The sequence below is a fragment of the Manis javanica genome, chromosome 8 (genome assembly GCF_040802235.1).
Source record: "Manis javanica isolate MJ-LG chromosome 8, MJ_LKY, whole genome shotgun sequence".
NCBI classification, from domain to species: domain Eukaryota; kingdom Metazoa; phylum Chordata; class Mammalia; order Pholidota; family Manidae; genus Manis; species Manis javanica.
The window spans coordinates 44,143,790-44,167,908 of NC_133163.1; the positions used below are offsets into that span (position 1 = coordinate 44,143,790).

Sequence of the window (24,119 nt, forward strand, 5' to 3'; positions counted from 1 at the left end):
GTTGCTTACGCTTATTTCTTTAGTACCATGCCATGCACGACCATAGCTGGCGAACAAATACTTAAAATCCAATATACCTGATATAACAAATTATACAAGATACAAAAACAACCTAATGGTACACATAAGTCCTATCATAAAGAGACAAACTGTTTGCAGTTTCAAACATCACCACATCATTTCTCATGTCTTTTCCATTGCACCTGTTAACTCCTCTCCTTGGAATATTCTAGCCCACCCATCCCAGCCACCCAAAAAAACTAGATAGTACGTAATTCAACCTTTAAGATTTCACACATTACATGCTCTAAGTGGCCCACCTTAGAACTCCTACACAGTTTAAAAATATCTAGATCATTATACTCAACTTTTTATATTATAACCTATTTATGTTTGTATCTACGTTAGCATGTGACTACCCTGAAACTGCACTATTCACCCTGTGATTCTAGTACCTAGTATAATGCCCAGTATAAAGCACATATATGACAAATGTTTGCAAAATGAATTGATGAAGAGTAAAAAATTATACCTGATTTATCTTCTTATCTTAAATTCCTATCACACTGATTTAAAAGTACTGGTTGAAATGAATGTAAGTTTCTAACTATTAACATTTGCAGAACCTGAGTGCTTTCAGTAAAACAGTAGATTGTAGTTATTTCCACTAAAGGTCTTTTCAATGTTTATAAAATGAAATTTAATTTTAAATGCTGGTTTATGATCACTAATTGTATCTATCAATGATTATTGTTAATGAAAGAAAACATACAGTGAAAGGGATAATGGTTTGGTTTTAGACTATTTAACATTTTGTGTGCACTCCTAACAAACATTTGAATTTCAAGCTCTAAGTTATTAAAACAAAAACAATCATGCAATAAAGTTGAATAGATTACAATACCAATTCCATTTTTAGACTTCCTCTGCCCTGGTTTCTTCTTTGATGCAGCTGCTTCAGAGGGAGGGGTGGGCTGTTTAGTAACTGGGACAGATTCTACTTTTTTGCCTGGAATCTTTGACATATCACTTTCTTTGGTGACCTGTTCTTCTAACACAGGCTTCTGTTTCTTTTCCTTCTTCTTTCTTTCTCTAATGCTACTTGAAGTTTCAACCACATTCAGTGGAACAGGTACAACTTGCTCATCTTCCACAGTCAAGGCATCAGATAATTTAAAGTCCTGGGGAACATTCTCAGAATCAGATTCATGGAGGTTCCCATTCTGAATTTCTTTCTTTTTATTCTTTTTCTTTTCTGCCTTCTTTTTATCTGTTTTGGTAGGAATAAGCTTTTGTTCTCGTTTCTGTTTTGCAAGAACTTCATCATATAATGTTTCTTTCATGAAAAGCCAGAAGAAGAGGAAAATTACTGTAATAACTACTGAAGGAATAAGGACAATAAAATATGTTGATTCATAAAACTCCATGGTGCTTTTGTAAAATGTGATCCTAAAAAACCTAAATGTGAAAGAAAAAAAAACAGAAACAAAACTTAGGTCAGTCTCATAAAAATTAAACACATCGGCAAAACTAGACAGCTACATGTAAGAGAATGAAACTGGACCACTGTCTAACCCCATACACAAAAGTAAATTCGAAATGGATCAAAGACCTGAATGTAAGTCATGAAACCATAAAACTCTTAGAAAAAAGCATAGGCAAAAATCTCTTGGACATAAACATGAGTGACTTCTTCATGAACATATCTCCCCAGGCAAGGGAAACAAAAGCAAATATGAACAGCTGGGACTCTATCAGGCTGAAAAGCTTCTGTACAGCAAAGGATACCATCAATAGAACAAAAAGGTACCCTACAATATGGGAGAATATATTCGTAAATGACAGATCCGATAAAGGGTTGACATACAAAAGGGAGGGATGGGGGGGGGGAGAAAGGGGGCATTACGATTAGCATGTATAATGTGGGGGGAGGCATGGGGAGGGCTGTGCAACACAGAAAAGACAAGTAGTGATTCTACAGCATCTTACCATGCTGAAGGACAGTGACTATAATGGGGGTTGTGGGGGGGACTTGGTGAAGGGGGAAACCTAGTAAACATAATGTTTTTCATGTAATGTAGATTAATGATACCAAAATTTTAAAAATTAAAAAATTAAAATTAAACACAAAACCTTTGGCTCTTTCAAGTGGTATTTCAAATCTAACCTGATCTACAAATCTAAGCACAATGGCTGTTTAAATCACATACTTGATTACTTTCATTTGGCATTAAAATAACTTACAAATTAGATGCTTTTCTCACAAAAACAAAGCTGACCATTACTTTCCTTCCCAAATACTTAAAGACACTTTTCCTCATCAACAGAATATCAGCCCTACATTTAGATTACTCCAATAGCTACAGAAAGTAAAGTGAGATCTGACTACCCATATCTACCTTGAATGGACATTATGTCCTCATCTGAAGGACAGTTTCAGCTAAAACTGAAACTTAAAGTAAGAATGATTCTGATATTTCAATATGGATATTGATATTCCTATAACTGTGTATAAGCCATACACAAGTGGCTTGTATTCTTATAACTCATGACAAATTTGTGGTACAAAAAGGCACGGTGTGTACAATAGATGAAATTAAAGCCCAGGATGTGCTGAAGATAAAGTCAACCTCTGTGCTTTTAATGTACAAATAAATCTGAGAATTTAGAAGCTTTTGAATATTGGTCTGAAGTCTTAAAAACATGATTAGATAAACCAAATTCCATTTAACAGAGGAATCATTACTCTAAGAATTATCTCAGACCTTAGAAACATCTGCTTTAAAGTTGGATAAATTTGAGTTTATAGAATGTATCTTCACAAGAACCATTTTAAAAGGACTCATGAATTTTCCAAGACAAAATAAGCTATATTCATAGTAGTCTGTCAATTACCAAGATAAACAGACCTAGGATCTTATATTAACATAATAAACATAAGCTTATTAAATTTAACCTTGTTTTTCAACTAATTTCTATCTCATTTAAAGATGAAGAATATACTTTATGTTACACCAGCAAGGACATAAGTATGAAAATAGCCAGAAGTGGAACCTGAGAACAAAAACTGTTTATCAAGTACAATATTAACCTTTCTATCTAAAACACCATTTTGTTAACATTCACACTTCCGTAAGCAATTTTTAAACAGTATTAAACCCTGGAATTGCAAAGACAAGATTTTAACAAGTTGAACAAGATTTTTATCATGTTCTAACAAAATACTAAAAGGAACTTCATACAGAATTGTTTTTCCCTGATATTCATGAATTATCCAGGTTCTTAATTGAAAGGAACATATTTTACTGTGTCTAAGTGTTATTGGTAAACAAGGAATACTTTTAAAAAGTAGAGGCCATGTTTTGTTTTGTTTTTATGTTTGTTTTAATGTTACATCCACAGGCTACACGGCCTGTTCAACATGGTAGGGGAGCTGGGAAGAAAAAGGACAATGAGTAAGAACATTATGGATTTTTGCTCTGGGGAAGAAAAGAGACTTAAGGCAATTAAAAGCAGCCATGAAGCTGAATAAAGGTCAAGTCAAAGTCAGAAAAGCCTTGAACAGCATGCTGGACTCATAAGCAGCCTAGGGCTGTGGAAAGCAAAGTCTATGACTAAGCAAAGTAAGAAGCAAATATTCAGGAGAAGAAAGGCCATGAGACTGAGAATACTGAGATTCCTCAAATGTTCTGCTGATCTCCTAATTCCCTTCTCCAGGTCCAATAAAAGCCAGGAAGAATCATAATTCCCATCTTTGGGTTTTCATGACATTCCCTTCACACAATCCAATTAATTCCCCTTCACTTGAACTATCTTTTACATCTAGAAGAGCCTAGTCAGAACTCCAAGACAAATTTAAAGTCAGGAAAATGTTTGCATTCCTTTAATCTAATAACCCTGACTCTTTATCCCAAGAAATTTGCAAGGAAAAGTATATAAAGATGTTAATAGCAACAATACATGTAATATGAAAAACTGAAACATAAAATAGCTAACAACAGAATGGGTTAAATTACAAAATAGCAAGTAAGCAGAAAAAGATGGCAGCGTGTGAAGTGAGGTAGAAACATCCTCCAAAACCACATGTAACACAAAAATACAGCAAATACAACAAATCCTGAAAGAGCAACCTGAAGACTGCTACAGACCTACATCTGGGGAAAAGAGACCACAAAGAAAAGGGTAAAGTAGCAAAGCAGAGATCCAGGGGAATCCAGCACTCCCCCAACCCCAGCTCACAGGCAGGAGGAAGAGAAATGCAGCAGGGAGGAAGTAGGAGCCCAGGACTGCTAAACACCCAGCCCTGGAGATCTGCTCCAGAAGTACGAACCCACATTACATAGTGCTCTGGAGATTAGAGGGGTTAGAAAGCAAAGACAGGCAGAATACGCAGAGAGACTGAGATTCCAGCCACATGAGAAGAACAGGTACTGACAACCGGCCACTCTGGGACAAAAGAAAGTCAGACACATTGAAAGACTTCCCAAAAGTGAGAGGGGTGCTAAAGGGGCAAGGATTACACAAAGCTTGTTGCTCAGGAGAAAGGTAAGGTGCACAAAATCATCGTGGCACACTCAGCCAAGCAGGTTGGGAACCTTCAGGAGCTACAGAAGCTCCATCTCCCTGGCTGGCAACATAGCCCCGAGGACTCCCACTGCGATACACAGCCTGCTGCTCCTTACTGCCAGCAGAAACCGGTCAGCACATCTGCTGACCCTGCAATCAAGCCAGAACAGCTGGAGGGCAGCCCTCCTATGCAGCTACAGGGAAGTAACACAGAGGCTCCTCCCTGCATACAGAGCACAATGGCCCTGGCAGGGGAGGCAGGCACTGCAGCCAGGAAGCAGGAAACAGCTCTTTCCACCCAGCAAGCACCAGTGCCATGCACCTGCGATCCCCACCATCACCCCAGGTGCTGAGCAGTTCCACAGAGTAGAGTTGAGGGTGCCAACTACACAGTTATTATTATACAGTAATCATTAAATATATGAAACAGCAAATACTGTACAAACTAGAATCCCTCAAACACCAGAAAGAGGGCTAAGTGAAGCTTAAATCACCAATTTTCTTAATAAAGATTTCAAAATAAAAATCATAAACATGCTCATAGAGCTCAGTCTCTCTGTGTATTCTGCCTGTCTTTGCTTTCTAACCCCTCTAATCTCCAGACCACTGAAAAATAGTCCAGATCTGAGGGAAGACATCAAGAAAGAAATAGAAACTTTGAAAAGTATAGTATCTGAAATGAAACATACATTCGATGGATTTAAAAAGGGATTAGATGAGACAGAGGAGATGGTAAAGGAAATAGAAATTAGAAAACAGGAATACAAAGAATCTGAGGCAGAGAGAGAAAAAAGGATCTCTAGGAGTGAAAGAATAGTAAGAAAACTCTGCAACCAACCCAAACTTTCTAGAAAAATACAACCTTCCAAGGCTAACCAAGGAAGAAACAGAAAATCTGAACAGAACAATTACCAGCAAGAAAACTGAACTGGTAATCAAAAAACTATCTAAAAACAAAACCCCTGGAGGATCAACAGAGGTGAGGCTCAGAACCTCACCCCCCCTGCTTTGAGAGAAATCTTCTGCATCCATGGATGTTTTGCTGCCCTTGTCTAGCCTGGATTAATACTTAGTCCATAGGCACACACCTGATCATCTGATCATCTACATTTGCCTTCTTACAGCACTAAACTATGTTTTCTACCTTTATCTTGCATCTACCTACCACTTCAGCATTTTATTAAAAATAAAAATAATAATAATAAAGGGAGAAATGTGGGATCAACATATAAATCAAGTACAAAAATCAAACGAATATTCATATTTGACCTGATTGTTTATAGGTCATAATGCATGATCAAAACCGAAAGTTTCTGTGATGAATGCCCTTGTACGGTTCACCATGTAAGAATTTATTCACTGTGTAAGAATTCGTTCACCATGTAACAACTTGTTCATTATGCTTCAGAAGATTGGAGACTGACGATAATTAGACTTGAGATGGATTAATGATTGTACATTGAGCACTGACCCCCCTATACTGAATTTTATTGTTGTTAACAACCATTTGATCAATAAATATGAGAGATGCCCACTCAAAAAAAAAAACCTGGACTACGTGGCTTCACCGCTGAATTGTATCAAACATTTAGTGAAGACCTAATAATACCTATACTCCTTAAACTTTTCCAAGACATAGAAAATGAGGGAATACTTTCAAACTCATTCTTTGAGGTCAGCATCACTCTAATATCAAAATCAAGCAAAGACAACACAAAAAAAGAAAATTACAGACCAATATCTCTGATGAACATAGATGCAAAAATACTCAACAAAACATTAGCAAACCGAATTCAAAAATAGATCAGAAATATCATCCACCATGATCAAAGAGGATTTACTCCAGGAATGAAAGCATAGTACAATATTTGAAAATCCATCAACATCATCCAACAAACACATCAACAAAAAGGACAAAAACCATATGATCATCTCCATAGATGCTGAAAAAGCATTTGACAAAATTCAACATCCATTCATGATAAAAACTCTCAACAAAATGAGTATAGAGGGCAAGTGCTTCAACACAATAAAGGCCATATATGACAAACCCACAGCCAACATTATACTTAACAGCAAGAAGCTGAAAGCTTTTCCATTAAGATCAGGAACAAGACAAGGTTGCCCACTCTCCTCACTTTTATTCAACATACTACTGGAAGTCCTAGCCACAGCAATCAGACAACCAAAGAAATAAAAGGCATCCAGATTGTTAAGGAAGAAGTTAAACTGTCCCTGTTTTGCAGATGACATGATATTGTACATTAAAAAACTCTAAACAATCCACTCCAAAACTACTAGATCTAATATCTGAATTCAGTAAAGTTGCAGGTTACAAAATCAATACACAGAAATCTTTTGCATTTCTATACACTAACGATGAACTAGCAGAAAGAGAAGTCAGGAAAACAATTTCATTCACAATTCCATCAAAAGAATAAAACACCTAGGAATAAACCTAACCAAGGATGTGAAAGACCTACACCCTGAAAACTATAAGACACTCATTAGAGAAATTAAAGATACCAATAAATGGAAATATATCCCATACTCATGGATAGGAAGAACTAATATTGTCAAAATAGCCATCCTGCCTAAAGGAATCTACAGATTCAATGCAATCCCTATCAAAATACCAACAGCATTCTTCAACAAACTAGAGCAACAGCTGTAAAATTCATATGGAACCACAAAAGACCCAAAATAGCCAAAGCAATCCTGAAAAGGAAGAATAAAACGGGGGAGATTACACTCCCCAACTTCAATCTCTACTACAAAGCCACAGTAATCAAGACAATTTGGTAGTGGCACAAGAACAGACCCATAGACCAGTGGAACAGAATAGAGTGCCCAGATATAAACCCAAGTATATATAGTCAATTAATATATGATAAAGGAGCCATAGACATACAATAGGGAAATGACAGCCTCTTCAACAACTGGTGTTGGCAAAACTGGAAAGCTACATGCAAGACAATGAAACTGGATTGTCTAACACCATACACAAAAGTAAACTCGAAATGGATCAAAGGCCTGAATGTAAGTCACAAAACCATGTAACTCTTAGAAGACAACATAGGCAAAAATCTCCTGAATATAACATAAGCAACTTTTTCCTGAGTGCATCTTCTCCTCGGACAAGGGAAACAAAAGCAAAAATGAACAAATGGGACTACACTGTGCTAAAAACCTTCTGTCCAGCAAAGGAGACCATCAGCAGAACAAAAAGGCATCCTACAGTATGGGAAAATAAATTTGTAAACGACACATCCAACAAAGGGTTAACATCCAAAATATATAAGGAACTCACACACCTCAACAACCAAAAAGCAAGTAACCCAATTAAAAATGGGTGGAGAGGGAGAATACAGAAATAAAACAAGCTCTGGAAGGACTTCAAAACAGAATGGACAAGATGCAAGAGACCATTAATGGACTAGAAAACAGAGAACAGGAATGCAGAGAAGCTGATGAGAGAGAGATAAAAGGATCTCCAGGAATGAAAGAATTTTAAGAGAACTGTGTGACCGATGAAACGGAACAATATCTGCATTACAGGGGTACCAGAAGAAGAAGAGAGAGAAAAAAGGATAGAAAGTGTCTTTGAAGAAATAATTCCTGAAAACTTCCCCAAACTAGGGGAGGAAATGGCCTCTCAGACCACAGAGGTACACAGAACTCCCATGACAAGGGATCCAAGGAGGGCAACACCAAGACACATAATAATTAAAATGAAAAAGATCAAAGACAAGGACAGAGTATTAAAGGCAGCCAGAGAGGAAAAAAAAAGTCCACCTACAAAGGAAAACCCATCAGGCTATCATCAGACTTCTCAACAGAAACCCTACAGGCCAGAAGAGAATGGCATGATATACTTAATGGAATGAAACAGAAGAGCCTCAAACCAAGAATACTGTATCCAGCATGATTATCATTTAAATATGGAGGGATTAAACAATTCCCAGACACATACACACACAAAAAAAAATGGGTGGAGGAGATGAACAGATAATTCTCCAAAGAAGAAATTCAGATGGCCAACAGGCACACGAAAAAATGTTCCACATTGCTAAGTATCAGGGAAATGCAAACTAAAACCACAATGAGATATCACCTCACACCAGTTACGATGGCCAGCATCAAAACGACCAACAACAAATGCTGGTGAAGATGTGGAGAAAGGGGAACCCTCCTACACTGCAGGTGGGAATGTAAAGTAGTTCAACCATTGTGGAAAGAAATATGGAGGTTCCTCAAAAAATAAATACCTTTTGACCCAGGAATTGCACTCCTAGGAATTTACCCAAAGAATACACACTCTCAGATTAAAAACGACATATGCACCCCTATGTTTATCACAGCACTATTTACAATAGCCAAGGTATGGAAGCAACCTAAGTGTCCATCGGTAGACGAATGGATAAAGAAGATGTGGTACATATACACAATGGAATACTATTCAGCCATAAGCAGAAAACAAATCCTACCATTTGCAACAACACAGATGGAGCTGGAGGGTATTATGCTCAGTGAAATAAGCCAGGCGGAGAAAGACAAGTACTAAATGATTTCCCTTATTTGTAGACTGTAACAACGAAGCAAAAATGAAGGAACAAAACAGCAGCAGACTCACAGACTCCAAGAAGAGACTAATGGTTACCAAAGGGGAGGTGTGGGGGAGGATGGGAGAAGGGGATTGAGTGGTATTATGATTGGTACACTCGATGTAGGGGGGTATCATGGGGAAGAAAGTGTGGCAAGAGAAGACAAGTGGTGACTCTTTGGCATCTTGCTGTGCTGATGGACAGTGACTGCAATGGGGTGTGGGGGTGGGGGGAGACTTGATAATATGGGTGAATGCAGTAACCACATTGTTTTTCATGTGAAATTTCATAAGAGTGTATATCAATAATACCTTAATAAAAAAAAATCCAAAAAAAATTCAGTACAGTACTGCTAAGTAGTCAAAATCATAATTTTGCTTATGTGATCAAAACTTTTATATATAACAGGTTATTAAAATGAATAAAGAATTGTGGTATAATCATAGGTGCAGTCTCACTTGCCTTAATATTTTAAACTTTTTTGGTAGTTTAATAGAAATTATAGAATGTTCAATTCCTTCTTTATTTTCATGGCAAAATGAGTAAGTACTGAAATATCAATTAAAATACTATGGTTTCATATTATACTCTGTAGGTTTAAGAGTAATATAGAGGGGAAAAGGGAAGCAAAAGGCAACTAGGAATGAAATCCAGGGAAGAGGAAAGACAAGAAGATATTTTAATAAGGGAGAGATACAATGGAAAAATAAAAGGAAGGAAAAGAAGCAACTGAGACAAAGTTAACTTAGCTGAACATGACAGGAAGCAGGTTATTAAAATTTTGTAAAGTCCACAGTATGCAATTCAACCTGTTTGCTGAGTAGGTAAAACATGGAGACAAGTAGAAGTTCAGGCTTTGAGATGACAATTAACAAGTCACCAATGTAAGTAATTTTTGCCATATTATCACAGTCCCTTTGTAATATTAATGACCTTTTAACATGACCATATGTAAACCTTAATAGATTCCAATCTGCATTTAATCAATAACTAATGATGAGAGAGTTCTCTGTCAAGTGAACCACGATCCATGAGATCATAAGAACTGAAGCCCAAATTACTTTCAAGTCACATTCCATACCAGTGGCTTTTATGTGTTACTGGGACATAAACCCTTCAAGATACTGATGAAAGAAACCAATCATCTTTCTCAGAACAAATTGTACATACTCACTAAGGTGTACATATAATTTCAGAAGATTCCTGGACTTTCTAAAAGGTATGAATAAATTACAGATTAAAAATCTTGCTCTAGAATAAAAGAATTTTTCATCTCTGCCTTTTCCCTAAGAACTCCAAAAATAATAATAATAATAATAGGTTAACAGAATGGAAAAATATATATTTTTCCTCCAAGTATGTATTATGCTAATCAAATAGTTTTAAATTTTTATTTACTTGTCTTCTTATAAATTAACATTTGTTCATACAAAATTTTAGCTTCATCACTTACATTTTGTAAACTCAGAATGCTCGACCTGTTTATATTAATACAACGAATAATGTGATATTTAAAAATTTAAATGATACAAAAATAAAATCTAGGAGCAATTATTACAATTTCAATTAAACTGCTTAATCAGAAAGGTAAAGCTATGTATGAAACAACAGGCTCACTGTTTATAATGGTAAAGCAATGCAATTATCTAAGTATGGGCCATCTACAGAAACATCACACATTTAAACATCCCACCATTTAAAATAATTAAGACAGTATAATGCAGCAAAATATATTACATAAAAAGCTAAAAATTATGTTGAATACAATTATATACATACATTGAGACTATATAGAAAAATGAGAATCATTACTTTAGAGAGTGAAATTACACATATTTTCAAGTATAGTTAACTTCAACTTTCTAAATTTCTTCTACATTAAAAGAGAAGTTTAGTAACCACCTCGAATATACAACATTAGACTTTAAAATGTTTAAATAAACACAAATGAAAAAGAATTGTCGCTTATACAAGAGGGAAAACTGAAGTAGTCTGATCAGTATACTACATTTCAAGTAAATGTGAGAATTTTGAACTCTGTTTTCTTACTACCATGGGGTTTCAGTCATTTGTTTCCACCATCATTTTCTTTAAACTGAAAGGGTACTTAAAACAAATAACACCAATAAAATACAAATTTTACAAATTCTTCTGTTCTTTAACTGATAAAATTTTGCCAATTGGGGTGACTCGAAAGAACCATTAGGAAAAACTTAACAGAAATTCAAGTCTAAAATCTAAACAAACTGAAAGTCAGTTTTTTCCCACTGATGTACACCAACAGCATACAAGTAAGCAGGCACATTTGTAAAGAGGAATCAACTGCGGAAAACATAGTTTTCAACCCAGGAACACTTAACTTCATAAAAGTTCCTGTATAAATCAATAATGCCTGGACAATTAATGAAAACACCTTTAAAAGATATACAGGCTCCCAGAGTAACCTACAAGAGCTTTATTCAATGTACAGTTCAGATAAAATATTACAAGTGTGAAGCCTAAGCTGAAACTTACAAGCTTTGTAAAAGTGGTGTTCATAAGCTAAAAAAACTATCTGTAATCACACTGAATTTAAATAGTGTTCCAAACATGCCACTATTCATACCATGTTTACATTCAATTCCACAGTAACATCTTATGCTGTTTTTTAAATGTACAAGTTAATCTTTTTACTAAAAATGGTTTATTTGGGGGAAGTACTATACAGAAATAAAGTCTATTAATGGTAGATAAGTATCGTTTAATCAGATTTCCATTCCATAACAGAAATATCTACAATATTTCCTAAACTCTTCTGCTAAAATTTAAGATTAGCATCATGTCATTGCTAACCTTCAAATAAAGGATGTGTGTTATATTCCAGGTACTCTTGAGAAAAATGAATTTTAACACTAATGAACAGCAACTTAATGAATCACTAAAATGAAGTCAAGAGTGTTGACTTTTGGTCCTGATTCTGCCTCAGCTCTGGAGGCTTTCATTCCAGGGCTTTAAGGTACAAACTACTTGCATGACCTTTGATATGCCAAACCAAGAATTTTAAGTGGTCCCAAGGCGGTGGGACACACAGTGTATGGCAGCCAGAAGCAAAAGCACACCCTCTTTGGTGGAACACTCCCTCCTCAAGCCAGATTTCTCAAGGTTTCCAAAGACTGTCATCCAGATAAGAGCCCACAATCCAAAATGACAGAACATGAGACAAGCCACCTTTTAGCAAGAGACAACAAAAATAAACTGAGAAATCAGATCCCTAAAAATTTAAGATACTAGAACAGATATAGGTTACAACATACATACGTAAGAGGGAATTGGATATAAAAGAAAAAGAACAAAAACTATCAAAACCAACTGAGTACATATGATTCAATTAGGACTTTTACAAATAAAAAACAATCAAAATTCAAAATCCAATGGATAGGGTAACACAGATGTAAGGAGACCAGTTAAGATGACTATTTAGCGGCCAAAGAGATCTAACGAGAATGAATTAAGCCAACAGAGAGATACTTAGGTGGAATAACAGGACAAGGCAACTATTAGGGCATACTGAAACTTAAGGGAGGGGTTTAGAGTTAACTCCTGCGTTTCTAGTTTGAAAGATTCTAAATGATGAAACCAAAGTAAGATCAAGAATACAGGAATAGGTTAATTCATACCTGGGAGCTTTAGAAGTGATTTTGAAGACTATAATATACAACCAACTAGGTAAGGTCAGTAGTCACCTAAGGTGACAAAATCAGCAGTAAGGAGCGACTATAGGTCCTAAATCAGAAAGCCCAAAGGAGCCACTTTCTGAGAAGTCCAATCTCACCTCCTCCCCACTTTCAAATCTAAAAAGATTTGCCTTACCTTTGTATCAATCATATCTTCACTTATCCTTCAAAACCCAGCTCAAATCATCCCTATGAAATATCTTTTCAACTACCGTCTTCCATAATCCATTCATTCATTCACACAGTTAGCACCAATTACACATCATCACTGTTTTCTGAATGAACAGTAGTGAAAAAGGCTACAATCCTTGCTCATAAAGGGCTAACATTCTCCTAAAGGGAAGGTAGGCAAGCAATTAGTACACAGTACTTGAGAAAGGAAAATACATGACACATTTGAACAGAACATTAAGGACAATGTGGTTCAAGTATAAATGAACAAGACAAAAAGTAGTAGATCAGGTTGAAAAGACCATGTAAGAGCCACCACTGAAAGATGGTGGCGTGAGAGGTGAGGCAGATGCTTCCTCCTAAAACTGCATATAATACAAAAATATAATTAATACAACTAATCCTGAGAGAGCAACAGGAAAGAGGACTGCGCCAGACTGCATACACATGGAGAAAAGAGCAGACCTCACAGAATAGGGTAACATACCAAAGCTGTGGCCCGGTGGGAACCAAGCCCTTTCCCCACCCCAGCTCACCGAGGGGAGGAAGAGAAACACAGCGGGGAGGAAGTGGAGGCCTGGGATGGCTCCAGAGATCTGCTCTGGGAACACAGACCTACATTTCATGATGCATTCACAATACTCTCGTGATTACGTGGCTGGAAAGCTAAGACAGGCAGAATTCCTGGAGAGATTGAGATTCCAGCCGCTTGTGGAAAGCAGGGATCCGTATCTGGCTGCTCTGGGACAAAAGCTTATACTTGTGTGCTCGGCCCACTGGTTCACACAGTGGAGACAGGCATAGCAGCCAAGAAGCAGGAAATAGCTTTCCTTCCCCCAGGCACCAATACCGCTCCCCTGCAACCCCTGACATTGCTTCAGGGGCTGAGCAGCTCTAGAGTAGAGCTTCTGGACACTAGAGGGCGCCATATACAAATTATGAAATGCCAAAGGAACATGGTCCAGAGTAAATTTAATATAACCCATGAGAAAGATGGCATGGACCTCAAGACACTTCCTGAAAGGGAGTTCAAAATGAAAATCATTAACATGCTAATGGAGGTACAGAAAGATATTCAAGAACTTAGGAATGAATTCCGGTCAGAGATCCAATCACTGAAGAGCACAATGGAGGGTATTAAAAGCAGACTAGATATGGTAGAGGGGACGATAAATGAAATAGAAACTATAGAAGAGGAATACAAAGAAGCTGAGGCACAGAGAGAAAAAAGGATCTAAGAATGAAAGAATATTCAGAGAACTGTGTGACCAATCCAAACGGAACGATATTCACATTATAGGGGTACCAGAAGAAGGAGAGAGAGACAAAGGGATAGAAAGTGTCTTGAGGAGGTAATTGCTGAAAACTTCCCTAATCTGGGGAAGGAGATAGTCTCTCAGGCCATGGAGATCCACAGATCTCCCAACACAAGGGACCCAAGGAAGACAACAAACACCAAGACATATAGTAATTAAAATGGCAAAGATCAAGGTGAAGGAGAGACTATTAAAAGCAGCCAGAGAGAGAAATAAGACCACATACAAAAGAAAGCCCATCAGGCTATCATCAGACTTCTAAGCAGAAACCTTACAGGCCAGAAGGGAGTGGCATGATATATTTAATGCAATGAAGAAGAAGGGCCTGAAATAAGAATACTTTATACTTTATCGGGCAAGATTATCATTTAAGTTTCAAGGAGGAATTAAACAATTTCCAGATAAGCAAAAGCTGAGAGAATTTACCTCCCACAAACCGACTCTACAGAGTATTTTGGAGGGACTGCTATAGAAGAAGTGTTCCTTGGGATTAATAGCTCTCACCAGAGGTAATAAAACTACAGTAAAGAAACTACAACAGTTAATGGCCAGGCAAATGCAAAACTAAATCAACTATCCCCAAAGTCAATCAAGAGATAGACAAATGGTACAGAATATACCTAATATATAAAGAATGGAGAAGGAAGAAAAAGGAGGAGAAAAAGAAAAGAACCCTTAGATTGTGTTTGTAATAGCATATTAAGTAAGTTAGTTAATTAGGCTCTTAGATAGTAATGAAGCTACCCTTGAACCTTTGGTAACCACGAACTAAAGTGTGCAATGGCAGTAAGTATAAACATATCGATAATCAGCCTAAATGTACATGGACTGAAGGCACCAATCAAAAGACATAGAGTCACTGAATGGATAAAAAAACAAGACCCATCTATATGCTGCCTACAAGAGACTCACTTTAAATCCAAAGACATACAACAGACTAAAACTGAAGGAATGGAAAAAGATATTTCATCCAACTAATACAGAGAAAAAAGCAAGATTTGCAGTATTTGTATCAGACAAAATAGACTCCAAAACAAAGAAAGTCACAAGAGGCAAAGAAGGACATTACATAACTATAAAGGGGTCAATCCAACAAGAAGATATAACCATTATAAATATCCATGCTCCCAACACAGGAGAACCTACATATGTGAAACAAATCTAACCAAATTAAAAGGGGAAATAGAATGCAAAGTATTCATTCTAGGAGACTTCAACACTCCACTCACTCTGAAGGACAGATGAACTAGACAGAAAATAAGTAAGGACACAGAGGCACTGAACAACACATTAGAACAGATGGACCTAACAGACATCTACAGAACACTCTACACCCAAAAGCAGCAGAATACAGTCTTCTCAAGTGCACATGGGACATTTTCAAGAATAGATCATATACTAGGCCACAAAAAGAGCCTCAGTAAATTCAAAAAGATTAAAATTGTACCAACCAGTTTCTCAGACCACAAAGGTATGAAACTAGAAATTAATTATGCAAAGAAAATGAAAAATCCCACAAACACATGGAGGCTTCACAACATGCTCCTAAATAACCAATGAATCAATGACCAAATAAAAACAGAGGTCAAACAATTTATGGAGACAAATGACAACAAAAAGTCAACACCACAAAATCTGTGGGACTCAGCAAAGCCCGTGCTAAGAGGGAAATATATTGCAATACAGGCCTACCTCAGGAAAAAAGAAAAATCCCATATAAGCAGTCTAAACTCACAATTAATGAAACTAGAAAAGAACAAAAGAGAACTAAAGTCAGTAGAAGGAGGGACATAATAAAGATTAGAGCAGAAACAAATAAAATCGAGGAAAATAAAACAATAGAAAGAATCAATGAAAGCAAGAGCTGGTTCTTTGAGAAAATAAACAAAATAGATAAAGCCCTAGCCAGACTAATCAAGAAAAAAAGACAGTCTACACACATAAACAGAATTAGAAATGAGAAAAGAAAAATCACTACAGACAACACAGAAATACAAAGAATTATTAGAGAATACTATGGAAAATTATATGCTAACAAACTGGATAACCTAGATGAAACGGACAACTTTCTAGGAAAATACAACCATCCAAGGCTGGACAAGGAAGAAACAAAATCTGAACAGATCAATTACCAGCAACGAAATTGAACTGGTAATCAAAAAACTACCTAACAACAAAACCCCTGGACTAGATGGCTTCACAGGTGAATTTTATCAAACATTAATGAAGACCTAATACCCATCCTCCTTAAAGTTTTCCAAAGAGTAGAAGAAGAGGGAATACTTCCAAACTCATTCTATGAGGCCAGCATCACTGTAATACCAAAACCAGGCAAAGATACCACAAACAAAAGAAAATTACAGATCAATATCACTGATGAACATAGATGCAAAAATCCCCAACAAAATATTAGCAAACACAATATTCAAAAATACAAAAAGATCATCCATCACAATCAAAAAGGATTTATTCCAGGGATGCAAGGATAGTACAACATAAGAAAATCTATCAACATCATCCAACATATCAACAAAAAGGACAAAAACCACATGATCTCCATAGATGCCGAAAAAGCATTTGACAAAATTCAACATCCATTCATGATAAAAACTCTCAACAAAATGGGTACAGAGGGTAAGCACCTCAACATACTAAAGGCCATATGTGACAAGCCCACAGCCAACATCATACTTAACAGCAAAAAGCTGAAAACGTTTCCTTTAAGATCAGGAACAAGACAAGGATGCCCACTTTCCCCACTGTTATTCAACATAGTACTGGAGGTCCTAGCAACAGCAATCAGACAACACAACGAAATAAAAGGCATCAAGATTGGTAAGGAAGAAGTTAAACTGTCCCTGTTTGCAGATGACATGATATTGTACATAAAAAAACCTAAAGAATCCACTCCAAAACTACTAGATCTAATATCTGAATTCAGCAAAGTTGCTGGATTACAAAATTAATACACAGAAATCTGTGGCATTCCTATACACTAACAATGAACTAGCAGAGAGAAAGATCAGGAAAACAATACCATTCACAACTGCATCAAAAAGAATAAAATACCTAGGAATAAACCTAACCAAGGATGTGAAAGACCTATACCCTGAAAACTACAAGACACTCTTAAAGAAATTTAAGATACCAATACATGAAAACTCATCCCCTGCTCATGGATAGGAAGAATTAATATTGTCAAAATGGCCATCCTGCCTAAAGCAATCTATAGATTCAATGCAATTCCTATCAAAATACCAACAGCATTCTTCAACGAACTAGAAAATTGTTCTACAATTCATAAGAAACCACAAAGACCTCAAATAGCCAAAGCAATTCTGAGAAGGAAGAATAAAGCTGGGGCATTACGCTCCCCAACTTCAAGCTCTACTACAAAGTCACAGCAATCAAGACAATTTGGTAGTGGCACAAGAACAGACGCATAGACAAATGGAACAGACTAGAGAGTCCTGATACAAACCCAAACATATATGGTCAATTTACGATAAAGGAGCCCTGGGTATACAAGGGGGAAATGACAGCGTCTTCAACAGCTGGTGCTGGCAAAATTGGACAGCTACATGCAAGAGAATGAAACTGGATTATTGTTTAACCCCATACACAAAAGTAAACTCGAAATGGATTAAAGACTTGAAGGTAAGTCATGAAACCATAAAACTCTTAAGAGGACAACATAGGCAAACATCTTCTGAATATAAGCATGAGCAATACCTTCCTGAATGCATCTCCTCGAGCAAGGGAATCAAAAGCAAAATTAACTCCTGGGACTACATCAAACTAAAAAGTTTCTGTACAGCAAAGGACACCATCTACAGAACAAAAAGGCATCCTACAGTATGGAAGAATATATTTGTAAATGACATATACGACAAAGGGTTAACATCCAAACTATATAAAGAACTTAGATGCCTCAACACCCAAAAAGCAAATAATCCGATTAACAAATGGGGAGAGGATATGAAGAGACAGTTCTCCAAAGAAGAAATTCAGATGGCCAACAGGCACATGAAAAGATGCTCCACATCACTAATCATCAGGGAAATGCAAATTAAAACCACAATGAGGTATCACCTCACACCAGTAAAGATGGCCAGCATTGAAAAGACTAAGAACAACAAATGCTGGTGAGGATGTGGAGAAAGGGGAACCCTCCTACACTGCTGGTGGGAATGTAAGCTAGTTCAACCACTGTGAAAAGCAATATGGAGGTTCCTCAAAAAACTAAAAATAGAAATACCATTTGACCCAGGAATCCCACTCCTTTTTACCCAAAGAATATAACTTCTCAGACTCAAAAAGACATTTGCACCCCTATGTTTATCGCAGCATTTTTTACAATAGCCAAGATATGGAAACAAATTAAGTATCCATCAGTAGATGAATGGATAAAGAAGATGTGGTACATATACACAATGGAATACTATTCGGCCATAAGAAACACATCCTACCATTTGCAACAACATGATGGAGCTAGAGGACATTATGCTCAGTGAAATAAGCCAGGGGGAGAAAGACAAGTGCCAAATGAATTCCCTCATTGGTGGAGTATTAACAACGAAGGGAAACTGAAGAAACAAAATGGTAGCAGACTCAGAGACTCCAAGAATGAACTAGTTGTTACCAAAGGGAAGGGGTGTGGGAGGGCAGGTGTGAAGGGAGGGAGAAGGGGATTGAGGGGTATTATGTTTAGTACACATGGTGTGGGGGATCACGGGGAGAACAGTGTAGCACAGAGAAGGCACATAATGGATCTGTGGCACCTTGCTGCACTGAGGGACAGTGACTGCATTGGGGTATGGGTGAGGATTTGATAATATGAGTAAATGTAGTAACCACATTGTTTTTTCATGTGAAACCTTAGTAACAGTGTATATCAATCATACCTTAATAAAAAATTTTTAAAAAAAGAGACCATGTAAAAGGGGCATGGGACAGTGAACAAAAAAAAAAGTCATAGGCAACTGGAAGGACTGGCTTGTACCATGAGTAACATGGGAAACCAGTGGACGGTTCTAAGCAGAAAAGAATGTAGGGAGAAAGTGAAAGCAGGGAAAGCCATTAAGAGACATTTAAATTAAATCTAGGTAAGAACTGATTAGAGCAAGTTGGTAGCAAGGGAGGTATAAGCAGTAGTCAAATTCTAGACACATTATGAAGGCAGTTGTTTTCCAAAAACATGTATGCAAAACATGATTTGCTGAGGAATGGAATGTTGGGTGCAAGAGAACATGCAAAGACAAAAGCAATTCCAAATATTTTAGACTAAAAACTAAAAACAACATAGCTGCCCTCTGCTGAGATGGAGGAACTGTGGAAAGAACATATTTGGGGTTGAAGACCAGGAGTTAAGTTCTTTTAGACAGGTGGAGAGATCCAGTAGACAGCTGAACAAAAAGAGTAAGGGCTTCAACAGGTGGGACATGCAGGCTGGAGATACAAATTTAGGAATATTCAGCACATTAATTATATTTAAACCCACACAAATTTGGATAAAATCACCAAAGGAATGGTATAAATAACTGCTCAGGTCTCAAGGCTGGGCACTGAACAATTAAACAAGAAGATGAAGAGGAGGAACATGCGAGGACAACTGAGGGAGCAGAGGTAGAAAAAAAAATTCAAAGCATGTTGCCATGGTTGCTCAATGAGTAAAGCTAACACACAGATGGATCAACTTCATCAAATGGTGCTGGTAAAGAAAATGCCATGAAAACTTGGAACTGATTGCTGGATTAAGCAACATAGACATTACTGGTGACTTTGAAGCAAACAGAGGGGTGGTGATCACAATGTGACTGACAATAACTCAAATATGAGAAGAATTATGGCATGCATGGACAACTCTTCAGAGGATATTTCCTGTGAAGGGATGAGAGAAATGAAATGGAAGCTGTAGGGGACTAAGTTGAGAGTTTGGTTTTTAAATATAGAGCAAATTATAGATGTTAATATGCTGACTGAGATGATCCAGTAGAAAAGGAAAGACTGATGACTGAGAAGAGTAAGGAGCAATGTTTTCAAATGGCAAGAGGAACAGAATTTGGTGTACAAATAGACACTAGCCTTAGACAGAAGCACAGGTAACTATAGAAAGATAAGCAGGAGTATTTAAGCACAGGCCCAGGCAAAGAGGTAAATATGGTATAGAAGTTTGTGAAAATTCTCTTCTAAGGCTACTACTTTCTTAACGAAATGGGTAACAAAGTTATTAGTCCAGAATTAAGAGTGAAAAAGGTGGCATTGGACATCCTATAAAACACATTGTAACTATTACATTGCTAACTTTTTATTCTTTACAAATTGTTCATTTTGATCCTCCACTTAAAAATATGAATGGACATTGGAAGTACTTAGCTGTGTTGCACAAGTAAATGCATTTAAAGTCAGTATAACTATGATCTAGCTGAGAAAGTAAGTACATATTATCTATAAACCAGAGCATAAAAATCTAACCTGAGCCCCAGTGTTGTCCTACTCTTCAGCTTAAGTACCAAGTCCACAGCTAGATTTCCTTCTCCTAAAACACTAGAGAACTTATTCTCTATGTACATATTCATAGAATTCTGAGACAGGAGACAGTCTAACAATTATAGGGTGGCAGCAATATACTGCAGTGTGATAAAGACAAAAAGACAATAATGGAACTCAAACTCTAAAATAAACCCAAACAGACAAAATTAAGTTTAAGTTATATGAGATCAGTAGAGGAAAGCCTGGATCATTCTGATCAAATAATGACATCCAGAGAGATAAAGATTTAAACATAAAAAAAAATGTACAAAGCTCTTGAAAACAACACAAGAAAATAAACAGACTCACCATATTTTGTAGTTTTATATGTTTAAAAATTTACAAAAGTGTATTACATCTGTATTAAGAATTTTTAAAAACTCGATTCTACAAATAAGAAAAAGTCATTAAAGAGAAAAACAAAGCATTAATCACTTCCTGAAACAGCCATCAAAATATGAAAACTCACCTGAATTTCCACTCTCTAACCAGTCCCTACACCAACAATATAATGACCCCGGAGTCCACAATAAAATTCTAAAATTATCTTTTAAAATAAGAGGAAAAAGCAAAATAACCAAAGACAAGATAGTCTAGTAAATCAAACACTGAGTTGCCTAACATGGGAATTCCATTTACAACAGCTTTTCTAAAATTAACTTCACAGACTACACTGGAATCTCAAAGCTCTGGTGCAATTTCTCCTTTTAAACTACAACACATAGTTATTTCTATGACTCACATCTTATTAACACACCCCTTAATTTCAGCAGTTGGGGCACTGTTACCCCAGTCTGAAATAAATCCAACTAATACCAGAGATGAGTAATGAATTTTTTTTCCATTAGGTATCACGTCACAACACATGAAACTTCTATTTTTTTAACCAAATTGATTTTTTTCCCTTTAATGCAAGAATAGATAAATCAGTGTACAAAGTTTTTCCAAGAAATTATGAAGCATCCTGCATAGCTAGTAGCTACTTAGTCACACCAATATATTTCAGACTTTTGAAATACAGATTCCAAAGAATGTAAGTCAATATTATGCAAAAATTAACATAAGCACATGAAATTCACACCAATAATGTAACTGTAAAACAGCTATACCATACACATGAGATTTTGACCCCATAAAATCTGTAATCTTGACCTACCTTTTTTGACCAGATTTCTGCATTGGAAAGAGCCATCTATTACACCTGGCACCCAAAGATTAGACCCAGATGAATGGTCAGTGAGCCTATGCTTGAAAACCAGAGATGAACACCTCAGATAAGCCCCTTTTAAATCTTTAGAAAGATGCTAGAACATTCTTCTTAGTTTTGACCCAATATCTTTTCTCCCTGTAACTTCTCTCTGTGGTCTTTTATCTACCCTAACCTCTCCAAATATATATAATCCCACTACCACAAGGTAGTCCTAATAATTATGTCTGGTATCAAAGTTGTCAGCAAAGAGAAAACCTATTTTCAAGCATGTCATCCCTTAGGGAAGTCTGGCTAGGATGTTAACATTGAACATAATATACTGGCTGATATAGAATAACTCTTAGGTGCACCACCTTAGATCACTCAATAATGAAAGCACTAAAATGATAAAACATTATATTTACTCTTGCCTATTCCCAGAAAAGGCCTAAGATTAAAAAACATCATTTCAAAAACTAAACATGAAATATAAATGATGAAACAAGAATGCCAAATCTGTCCAAAAAGACTCTAAGGGAACTATTTTTAAAGCTTCACTTCAAGAATTTTTTTATTAAGGTTTCACTAACATACAATTTTAATGAAGGTTTCACATGAGCAACATTGTGGTTACTGCATTCACCCATGTTATCAAGTCCCCCCTCCAAAAACCCTTTACAGTCACTGTCCATCAGCATAGTAAGATGCTACAAACACTACCTGTCTTCTCTGTGCTACAGTACCTTCCCTGTGACCCCCTACATTATGTGTGCTAATCAAAATGCCCCTTAATCCCCTTCTCCCTCCCTCCCAACCTAGCCTCCCCAACCTCTACCCCTTTGGTAACTGCTAGTCCCTTCTTGGAGTCTGAATCTGCTGCTGTTTCGTTCCTTCACTTTTGCTTTGTTGTTATACTCCACAAATGAGTAAAATCATTTGGTACTTGTCTTTCTCTGCCTGGCTTATCTCACTGAGCATAATACCTTCTATCTCCATCCATGTTATTGCAAATGGTAGGATTGAGAATAAGAATTTTTAAAACTTGCCCAAGTATAGCCAAATAAACAATAGCAGAAATAGCTCCAAATACATACTTAGTATATAATCAACAGGCCATTTCAAATGAGTAAGTAAATTTAGCATATAATCAATGAAAACAATGAAAAAATTAATAAGCTAAAAACATTATTAAGGAGTATTGGCACAAATGATAGATAGCCATTTGGGGAAGAAATTAAACCCCTACTAAATTATAAATTGATCAATGTTTTAAAGGTCAGAAAATATAAACCATGAAAGAACTAGAGGACAAGTACACTTCTTTGCATTTGAAAATAATCTTGTTTTATAAAAGACTTTCCTATTTCTCATGTAAAAAACCCAGAGCCATAACAGAAAGACTGGGAACTCTGACTAGAAAATATGAAGATCTTGTAACAAATAAGTGACTAAAAAGACAAACACATGTTACTCTAACTTAACAAGCATCACTTGAATGTGAAAAAATATAAACCCAAGGAAGAATGGTTAAAGGACTTGTTTAGAAGGTTTCCAGGGGGAAAAAAGATATTCAATAAACATGTATTTTTTAATGCAACTTCAATCATATTAAAGAAATGCAAATTAAAACAATATGCTACCATTTTTTCCACCAAGGTTGGCAGGCAGGAAGATGTGAAAATTAAGGAGCACAAAGGAGCACAAAGAACTTTTGGAGATGATGTATATATTCACTATGTTGATTGTGGTGATGTCTCATCAGGGTACACATGTCAAAACTTGCCATATTGTACACTTTAAATATGCACATTATTGTATGCCAATTATATCTCAATAAAGCTGTCTAAAAAATTTAGGCATTTACCAGGGAATATGAAGACAAGTATTCTTTTTTTTTGTTTCATCATCTTTTTTCATTTTGGTATCATTAATATACAATTACATGAGCAATTATCAAGTCCCCACCACATACCCCATTACAGTCGCTGTCCATCAGCGTAGTAAGATGCTATAGAATCACTATTTGTCT

The 24,119-nt window shown here is 36.4% G+C and overlaps 1 protein-coding gene across 18 annotated transcripts in view; it reads right to left on the bottom strand.

Annotated features, from left to right (window-relative positions):
- Window positions 1-24,119, bottom strand: part of KTN1 (kinectin 1) — a 145,313-nt gene that overhangs the window by 87,044 nt on the left and 34,150 nt on the right. For all 18 annotated transcript variants that reach the window (XM_073211198.1, XM_073211205.1, XM_073211199.1 and 15 more), the window contains one exon: window positions 905-1,458. In XM_073211198.1, coding sequence (XP_073067299.1) covers window positions 905-1,427 — 523 coding nt within the window. In that variant the 5' untranslated portion in view covers window positions 1,428-1,458. The remainder of the gene's footprint in view (window positions 1-904; window positions 1,459-24,119) is intronic.